This window comes from Salmo salar, chromosome 15 (assembly GCF_965601325.2).
Source record: "Salmo salar chromosome 15, fSalSal1, whole genome shotgun sequence".
In the NCBI taxonomy this organism is placed as follows: domain Eukaryota; kingdom Metazoa; phylum Chordata; class Actinopteri; order Salmoniformes; family Salmonidae; genus Salmo; species Salmo salar.
Window position 1 is genome coordinate 81,116,487 of NC_138305.1, and position 10,001 is coordinate 81,126,487.

Genomic DNA, 10,001 nt, shown 5'->3' on the forward strand with positions numbered 1-10,001 from the left:
TCTTTCATATTTGTATAAATCTTTTGGTAACTGTTTTATAAAAGCAATAAGGTCCTAGAAACCAGGGATTCTCGTATAATAACTCCTTCCTAAAGGCTGTTCCTGGCTCGACGCGAACAGAGTGATCACACCATAATCCCTGTGTTATCATGTTTTATTGCTTAAGTATATCATGTGGAGGTAGAATTGAAACAAGCTGAATGGGGAATGCTAGGTTGCTCAGATCCACTGATAATGCTCTTTAGTATTATTATTGTTGTTGTTGTTAATGTTTGTCCTGTTGACTTCCCGCAGTTGAACCTGAACAATCGTCCGCTCTCTCAAATGTTGAAATCTACCGTGCCAGTAGAGAGTGAGGAGCAGGACCCACTGGAGTTCTATGACCAGCACACTTCACAGATAGAGGTCTCTACACTTCTCCCTCAACTCACCCGTACTACAGTAGTCGATATTTCTAATTGGAAATAGTTCAGTTCAACTGAAGTGCCCACTGCATAAAAGTATTGAATGATGATAATAATATAACAACAATAAAAATAATGAATGTCATTTAGCAGATGCTTTTATCCAAAGCGACTCAGTCATGCGTGCATATATTTTATGTACAGCTGGTCATGGGAATCAAACGCACTATCCTGGCATTGCATGCACCACGCTCTACTAACTGAGCTACAGAGGACCAAAAGACCCCTATCCTAACTTGTCTGTCCCTTCTCGTCCGGTCAGATTGTGCGTGAGGACCGCAGCATGGAGCAGATCGTGTTTCCCATTCATCCCATCTGTGAGTTCCTGACGGAGGAGTCCAAGTTCCGTGTGTTCAACACCACCGAGCAGGACGAGCAGGGCAGCAAGGTCACACACTTTTTCCAGCAGGCCTCCTTCCTCCACAACGAGATGGAGTGGCAGAAGAAGCTCCGCAGTAAGCCAGGCTCAGCTGATCCAGTAGATATTTTCTACTGGCCTCAACGTTTCCTCTCTATCTCGCTATCTCATGCTGTTTGATGATAGAAGACTGAAGAGTGTTGTTTGTGTTTCAGGTATGCCGGTGCTGTTTTGGTTCTCTCGCAGGATGAGCACCTGGGGCAGCATCTCCTTTAACCTGGCCGTCTTCATCAACCTCATCATCGCTTTCTTCTACCCCTACGACTCAGGCCAAGGTGTGTGTGTGTGTGTGTGTGTGTGTGTGTGCCCATAGTCATTATCCTGTGTACTTATTGAAGACAATAATTATGAGAAACTGAGACGTAAATGTTTTATATATTGATGATCCCAATGTGATTGCTGTCCTCCAGGTGCGATAGATGACTCGATGCTGTCCATGCTGTTCTGGGGTTTCCTGGGTCTGTCTGTCATGGGCATGTTTTCCAAACGCTACGGCCTCAGGCCCTTCACTGTGGCCCTCATACTGCGCTCCATATACTGCTTCGGCATCGGCCCCACTCTCATCCTACTGGGCACCCTCAATGTAAGCCTCACTTATGAGTGAATTCTAACTTCTACTTGAGTCATGCAACACAACCCTATACCACACCTTGATGATAAGATGAATATCATCAGGGTTGGGGAGTCACGGAATAAGGGATTACAAAAACCGGTAACTGCAAAAATATTGTAATCAGATTACAGATACTTTTGAAAAACGAGAATTACTATGAGGATTACTTTTCAATTCAGAAAGGATATTTGCTGAAAAAAAAATATTTGACCCTTCTCTGTTTTCTGAATGACATTCAAATCAGCATTGACAAAAGGCGCAAGTTAAGTTTCTTCCAACTGACTCTGACCACAAGTCAGAGACCACTATGATGACACACCAAACGTGTTTGATGGATCGCGGGAATAGAGCAGGAATAGGCTTTTGTAGGCTACAGTCCAAGCTATGTCTTCCAATGGTGTGACTGCTGTCGGCATCCAAAGATTATCCAACTTGAATAAACATTGAATAGAATTATTATTGATATCTACATAGCGCATTGATGTGAATCACGCTGCTGCTCTCATTTAGCTATTTGTGCCTTATGGATTCTGGTTGTTGTGGATGGCTGTTCAGAAAACTTAATGTGTATTTGAACCTAATAATGGTTGAATTGAAGAAGACGCTGCCTTTGAAACCAGTGGACAGCCAATGAAAAATGCGCTCTTGCAACAGCTGTATGTTGCGGATCCCAGCCTATGGAATAAAATTGGGGCTTTTATTGCTCAATCTAATTCATGCTGCTAAAAGAAATCAATCTATAGGCCTAATGTACACATGTTCAAACTCGCACACTTTCGATAGATTTATAGGGGTAATCTGTAGTTGCTACATCAATTTTTGGACTTATAAATGATATATATTGATGTAAAGATGTAATTTAATCATATTATTGTATGTAGTAGAAAGAAAAGCTAATGAGTTAGAAGAAGCCTACATAACCAACCCAATAAAGTTAAATATAATGTCCATATATGGCCAGCTATGTAAACTTTAACATTGATTTATCCTGCAATAGTTCAATTGGTAACATACATTTTTGTCTTCTTCTAATGCCTCTCAAGGGGAAAGTAATTTCAAAGTAACGGAATGTAATCAGATTACGTTACTGATTTTGGGTAATCCAAATGTTATGTTACTGATTACAATTTTGGACAGGTAACTAGTAACTAACGGATTACATTTAGAAAGTAACCTACCCAACCCTGAATATCATCTATGAAAGCATGGTGATCCCATGACTGTTCATCTGTTCCACTCCACAGCTGATAAATAAGATAGTGTTTGTGGTCAGCTTCGTGGGCAACAACGGCACATTTATCATGGGCTACCGTGCGATGGTGATGGATGTGGAGTTCCTTTATCACCTGGCCTATGTTCTGACCAGCACCCTGGGGCTCTGTGTCCACGAGCTCTTCTACAGCTTCCTGGTGGGTGACCCTCATGACTCACAAATATATGTTGTTAATAATATTACTGCCATTAAGTACCAATCACCTGGCAATAAATTCCTTGGCATGCACACACATCTAAATACACGTACACATACACAGACCCTTACAGTAGATAACTCTGGCAGGATTTCCCTACTGTATGTCGACTCTAAAAGCATGGTATCTTTGCTCTGTGTGCAGCTGTTTGATCTGATCTACCGAGAGGAGACCCTGTTCAACGTGATAAAGAGTGTGACCCGGAATGGGCGCTCCATCCTGCTCACTGCCCTGCTAGCCCTCATCCTGGTCTACCTGTTCTCCATTGTGGGCTTCCTCTGCCTCAAGAACGACTTCATCATGGAGGTGGACCCTCTGCCTCAGATCGACTCAGGTACTGGACCATCAGAGACTCAAATAGCCTCTACTAGTAGTCAGCATATGGAAGGTACAATAAGACATGGTCAATCAAACCTGTATGGCAGGGCTCTCCAACCCTCTTCCTGGAGAGATACCCTCCTGTAGGTTTTCACCCCAACCCCAGGTGTAACTAACCTGATTCAGCTTATGAACCAGCTAATTATTAGAATCAGGTGTGCTAGATTAGGGTTGGAGCTAAAACCTACAGGACATTAGCTCTCCAGGAACAGGGTTAGAGAGCCCTGGACGATGGTATAGGGTTGCACTGTATGGTATAGGGTTGCACTGTATGGTATAGGGTTGCACTGTATGGTATATGGTTGCTCTGTATGGTATAGGGTTGCGCTGTATGGTATAGGGTTGCGCTGTATGGTATAGGGTTGCGCTGTATGGTATAGGGTTGCGCTGTATGGTATAGGGTTGCGCTGTATGGTATAGGGTGGTGATTGGGTTCTCTTCTACAGGAGGACATGGCAATGAGGAGGCATCCCAGGACTTCCTGAACTCCTGCAGTGGAGATGGAGTCAGCTGCACTGCCGAGGCAGGACTCCCTGCTGAACCTGATGGTTAATCTCTATTTATTAAATAATCTATTACTGCTTCGATTCTTAAGTCAACCTCATCATGTGACAGGTTTGGATAGGAAATAAAGAAGAAAAATATTTAGTTTGGATGGGTGTCAGATGATGAATTGTCAAATATCATGTACTTGGAGTCTGGTGTGAGAGGTATGTTGATAAACAATTCACGTTTTTGCAGAGGAGAACAATTCGGAGCGGGCCTGTGACACTCTGCTCATGTGCATTGTCACCGTGCTGAACCACGGGCTGAGGAACGGTGGAGGGGTGGGAGACGTGCTACGCAAGCCCTCCAAAAACGTAACAACGAAGACACAACACACACTCTTGCTATACGTACTATCCATCTCATACACAATCAGTATCACATCATGTCAAAGAGCACAAATGTTCCACAAACCAACATAATATTTACTGTACATTGTATTATGACCGAACATTTGAAAACGTGTCATTAACGTCATTGCGTGCCCTGCAGGAGCCACTGTTCCCAGCCCGAGTCATCTACGATCTCCTCTTCTACTTCATCGTCATCATCATCGTACTCAACTTGATCTTTGGTGTCATCATCGACACCTTCGCTGACTTGCGTAGTGAGAAACAGAAGAAAGAGGAGGTCCTCAAGACCACCTGCTTCATCTGTGGTAAGAAATTGAGATTTAGCTGTTTTTATATTGGCTCATTTTATGCATTCTGGACATTCAACCTGAAACTCTCTCCCTGCAGGTCTGGAGAGGGACAAGTTTGACAATAAAACTGTGTCTTTTGAGGAACACATAAAGTTGGAACATAACATCTGGAACTACCTGTATTTCATTGTGCTTGTTCGCGAGAAGAACAAAACTGACTACACAGGCCCAGAGAGTTATGTGGCCCTCATGATAAAGGTAAAGTAACCTGCTTTCATTCTAGTTTCATTGGAGACACACTCACCTCTAGACTATTTCTCACTGAAACCATTTTACAACGTCTCGTTGTTGTAAGTAGCATTAGATACCTTTGTCTCTGGGGTCATCTATTGCCAGGAGAAGCACTGCCACTGACTCTACATGTCTCCTCAGAGTAAGAACCTGGACTGGTTCCCCCGCATGCAGGCCATGTCCCTGGTGGTGACGGATGGAGATGGGGAGCAGAATGAAATGAGGAACCTGCAGGACAGATTGACGTCCACTATGAACGTGGTCAGCCAACTCACAGGACAGCTAACAGAGCTCAAAGAACAGGTAAAGGCAAAACACAGAGCTTGCCAGTGCATACACAATATTTGGTTCTGGTTGCCCAGATAACACAGCACACAAGACAATACATGTATTCACAGGATATCTTATCCAGGGCAAGTCACATGACCTGTATAATGATATGAATGACGACCTATTTGGGAGAAAAAACTAAGTCTGGTGTACAATTAGGTGGACTGATGTCCAGGATGGCCCTGGCCTGGCTGACATAGTGTGTTGTTGCACTGTTTCCTGCTTAGATGACGGAGCAGAGGAAGAGGAGGCAGAGGATGGGCTTCGTGGATGTCCAGTCAGGAGGAGCTGGTGCAGCTAGTGTAACCCCCAGTGCTGCTGGAGGAAACCACCAGATGTTCAACAAACCCTGATGTCCCGTCTTACCGCCATAGACTGGAAGAGTCCGCCGAGCGTATCCATCCATCCAACACTTTCAGTGATGGAATCATCAATCATGTGTTAAACATAGTGGCGATGTTCTTAGTTGTGACTGATGCTGAGTGGACTGAGTTACTGCTGTTGGGTTCTTTGTAAACCAATGTTTTTCTTCAAGGGCCCCTTCAATACTTCCAGTAGTCTGAAGCAATAAAGGAATATCTCAATTGCATACCTCACATCCTCTCCCCTCAAAACCCTTTGGATGAGAAAGCCAGAGGTCCCTCCCCTCTGACTTTCTCTTCCAATGGGTTTTGAGAAGGAGATGAGGACTATGCAATTGAGATCTTCCCCATGTTCTTGGTCCATGGGTGTTTGTCCTCACAGCTATCTACTAATGGCATTTGCACTGTTGCTGTGACAGACGAAGAAATTATGGGAAATTGATTCCTGCAAAGCAGGAAGCAACATGTCCATCCTTTATATGAATGTATTTATATACACTGATTAATACAGTAGGCACATGAGTATCACAATGTTTGAAGCACTTGTCACAGGGTCATTGGACTGGTTAGAAGTGTCTCCATTGCACTGCGAGTGCTTGCATTAAGAAATTGTTCTGACAGGCCTCAGTAAAATATTTCATTTTAACTGTTTGTGTTTTAACTTCTTTACATGCCAGATCTTCCAAATGAAAAATTAAGTAAACTTTTTTGGGGGATAGATTTATTAAACAAAATACATATTCCAATCATTTTAGTATACAAAGAAAGAGTGAAATGTTAAGGCTAGAGTTCAAAGGTACAAGGCAGGCACTTTCAGAGAAAGATGTAACATTGCAAGTGTTCAGGCTATTGAGAAAATAATTCTTAGGTTAGTTTGAAAGTCACTCAAGCATGTAGCCTATTTCACAGTGCAACAAAAGGTTTACCTTCCTGCTCTGAAACGTCATTAGTGGTACAGGACCTATCCGTTACTGCCTGCAGTATGGCAAAAATACATAGTTAAGGCATACCTCTAGTCTAAAACTCACTTCCAGTGGTGCCTCACACGCCCTCATCTGGCATATGAAAGGAAACAATCCTGAATTATTTTCCCTTATGTAAGTCTATATTGACATTAAAGTGACTCGAATCAAAATCCAGTACAGAGGCGGCGTAATACTACAGCAATATAAACAAATCTGGGTTAAGAATGATTCAAATGCCTTGATTTAACAAGTTGGAGTGTTATCAACAGCTGTCAGACACTAGGTTTCCCTTAATTCTTTAATGTGTAAACAAGAAAATATCTACCCCTTACAGAAGGAATCATTTTCTACCTGCATTACTTTAACTTGTGCAAAGTTTGTCCTTAAAATTAATGTTCTATCCTTTTGCCATCCTAAAGTTATTAATCCACTTACATCTCAATAAGAATGTGAATGGCATAATTGAAAAAGCAGGAATATTTTTGAAATGGTGAACTATTATTTGCTGTTAAAACTGTTTTGGAAAAATAGACGTTTAATAAAAAGTTATTTCCAAGCAGCTGTATCATAAAAATGACTTGCGTGTCTACAATTTACAAGGTAAAACAATCAAGCAAAAAATTTGAACTTTATAGACAATTATAACATGCGATTGTTTTCTGCTATTTGTGCATGACTTGGTCAGTTGAGTGTATTCATTAGAATGTCTAACAGTTTAGACAGTGCTGTGGGAAACATGTCAAGAGACCAAAGACCAAATCCCTCATTACTAGGTTACATTAAATGCTTTCCTCATAACTATGAGCACCATCATCTTTGGGTTAAGTGGCCTTTTCCCTTTTGAGCTTGGCCTTAGTGTCTCCCTCACTCTCCACCAGGGCCTCCTTCATCAGGTACTCCTTCAGGCTGGGCTGGTTCCCTATATCAGCCCCCGAGTCCTGGATCTCCTGAAGCAGCACTTCCCACTGCCGCTTATCCTTAGAGATCTTCCAAGACAGTCTGACGTTGGTCTGGAGAAGAGGAATGAGCAGTGGGTGAAAGTGGTGCTGCTGCAAGGCCTCCGGTGAGGGGGCCAGGTCCCTCAGGGCTCGGTCACAGTGCTCCTGGGCCTCCCCCAGCTGCTCCAGCTCCTGGAAGCAGGTCACCAGGGCCAACAGGGTGAAGAGCCAGTGGGTGCCCTGCTGGTGATGGGGCTGCTGCTTTCCCTGCTGCTCACAGCCTAGCTTCTCCTGGAGCCTCAGGCCATTGAGCAGAGGGCCCAGGGCCTCCTGGTAACGGCCCACACGCATCAGCATCTGGCCAGCCTGCAGGTCACCCAGGTAGAAGAACTCCAGGAAGGTGGGCGAGCGCCGCAGCTCAGCCAGCGAGTGCATGTGGGTCAGGTACTGCTCAAACGCCCGGCTCCGCTTGGCGATGGTCTCAGCCACAAAGTTTTTACGCAGCTTCTTGCGGGGAAAACCAACGCGCTCCATGTTGTCCCGGTGACGACGGCGAAGGCAGCTGTGCAGGCGCTTAAAGTCGGTGTATCGCCGGGTGATGGCAGCGGGGGTCTCGTCAAACATCCCAGACTGGATCAAATGGATGGTGTAGAGCTGCGTAGGAGGAGGTACACTGTCAACAAGATGACACAGGCTTAGCCAGGCAATAGACATTCATCTCTGCTGTGTCACACGTACCACATACTTGGAGGAGCTCTCTTGCACCACACTGGCATCAGTCACTTCAAATACCAGCTTCTGAGGAACACTGCGGAATCTTAAGCTCCTCCAGCTATCCTGCAGCTGACGTGTGAGCAGGGATGAGCCTCCAGGAGACGGGCCCACTGGGCTGGTGTCTGAGGAACAAAGGCAGAGACACGTCAGCTAAGACGGCCCTCAACCCACTCATCTAAAACTGAGAAAGCTCACGTTTGCACATAGACTGAAAAACCTGAAGTGAAACTTGCGGTTTCAAGAAAGCAGAATACAGTGGAATGCTATTCTTATTCTGGTCAGATGTTTCAGTTGACTAATAGTATAGTACATTAATGTTTATACAAAGATATCACAGTACTGGATAAGTGTATCCCACCATCTGCCTGCTATATGGGAGATCATTGTTGTGAATTATAATGTCTACAATACCTGTGCTGCTGAATCCATCCTCTATGGACTCTCCAAGGTAGTCTGAGTCACTGTCTGGTCCTGAGGCCTCACCTGGGTCTTCGGATTCCAGGGCACTCTCCCCATCGAAGCAGAGTGTTCCCCCAAGCCGCTCTGAGACACACTCTGTATCGTCCTCTAACTCAGAACTCTCTGGGAAGCTTTCCTCTGTTACATCAATTGGCTCCTTAGAGACTACCTCTCCTTCTTTGAACAGTGTCCGTCGCAGTCTGTCCATGAGCCTAGAAGCCATCCCAGCACACCACTAGGAAATCGTTTCAGTAAGTTAATTTGATGTCAGATAGTGTACAACCTACAAAAACTCTTTAGGTGTACATCAAGTCAGCTTATAATAGTCAATCACAATCATTATTTCGTATGGCAATGTGTAAAATAGGTAAACTCTGACAAGCTAAAGTTACACCTGTTACACCAACTAAAATGTTTGGATGGAAACATTGCAGCTCATCAATAATGCAAATGTTGAAGCAAGACAACTGAGTAGGGGGCGGGGTCTAAATAAAGAAAATAGCAAATGTTATAGTTAGCTAGCAAACGTTAGTTCTTCTTTGAAGATTTGTCTTTGCCTTTTAACAGATATGCATGCAATGTGGAGAAACAAGCGTTCCAGCGTGTAAAAGCATTCAGCGACTTGAACTAGAAACAGAAGTGGCTAACTAGGATCAGCAGACAAGCTAGTTACGAATACAAAATAGGGTAATTTAACGAGCGAACTACAGTAGCTAGCTAGTCAAATTAGCATGATCAGCTAGCTAAGTACGGATAACAACGTACTTTAATTTATTTGGCTAAACCTAGCGGGCAAACTTCAAATCATAGCTAAAGTCGCAAATCTCACTCACTGTTATAATGGATCCGTAAAGCTCCCTTAGCTATTTCATCAGCATTATGCAGCTTCTAAGTCTGCCCCAAATGTATTTAGGACAGTCTGTCCAAATAGTGTGCGATTGCGTTCCGGAATTCGGGGCGTTCCTGCATGTGGGCATTCCTGCATCAGGAACGCCCCCGTAATTATGACTGGGGTGCGTTCGTAAATTCACTTTGGTGTTTTCCCATATGTCTGGACGTAGCCAGCAAGCTAACCAACTTAGGCCAGTGAGCTTGGGTGCTTTACTGCCGTTGTGAGGTCTGAACGATCGGATTAACCCTTCTCCTTTATTTAAGTAAACCGGAACTGTGAGCATGATTAAACATATTTGAAAAGTGGTCATGACTGATTCAGATCTGTGTAGTTTGTTAACTCTCACCTCCCTGTTGCCCCTGAGAGACCTTTTAAAAAAAATACAATTTACTCCTACAAGTAGATTCCAGCTTTATGGAAACAAAAAGAGGAGGCGGGACATATCTGACAGGAAGATGT

General features: G+C 43.9%; 2 protein-coding genes across 2 annotated transcripts in view; one reads left to right on the forward strand and one right to left on the reverse strand.

Annotated features, from left to right (window-relative positions):
- The window catches only part of LOC106572092 (inositol 1,4,5-trisphosphate-gated calcium channel ITPR3), a 40,208-nt gene extending 34,048 nt beyond the window's left edge, over positions 1–6,160 (forward strand). The window contains exons 47-58 of the mRNA XM_014145919.3: positions 295–405; positions 727–919; positions 1,038–1,157; positions 1,293–1,465; positions 2,740–2,904; positions 3,109–3,298; positions 3,789–3,890; positions 4,084–4,202; positions 4,381–4,546; positions 4,629–4,789; positions 4,964–5,125; positions 5,380–6,160. Coding sequence (XP_014001394.1) covers positions 295–405; positions 727–919; positions 1,038–1,157; positions 1,293–1,465; positions 2,740–2,904; positions 3,109–3,298; positions 3,789–3,890; positions 4,084–4,202; positions 4,381–4,546; positions 4,629–4,789; positions 4,964–5,125; positions 5,380–5,505 — 1,788 coding nt within the window. The 3' untranslated portion in view covers positions 5,506–6,160. The remainder of the gene's footprint in view (positions 1–294; positions 406–726; positions 920–1,037; positions 1,158–1,292; positions 1,466–2,739; positions 2,905–3,108; positions 3,299–3,788; positions 3,891–4,083; positions 4,203–4,380; positions 4,547–4,628; positions 4,790–4,963; positions 5,126–5,379) is intronic.
- A 552-nt stretch (positions 6,161–6,712) lies between these two features.
- On the reverse strand, positions 6,713–9,627 carry LOC106572093 (sorting nexin-21). Its single transcript, XM_014145920.3, has 4 exons — positions 9,484–9,627; positions 8,603–8,885; positions 8,156–8,313; positions 6,713–8,071 (listed from the first exon to the last, which is right to left on the reverse strand). Exons 2-4 carry the CDS (start codon positions 8,871–8,873, stop codon positions 7,301–7,303), a joined length of 1,200 nt encoding a protein of 399 aa, XP_014001395.2. The 5' UTR covers positions 8,874–8,885; positions 9,484–9,627; the 3' UTR covers positions 6,713–7,300.
- Positions 9,628–10,001: the final 374 nt, after the last annotated feature.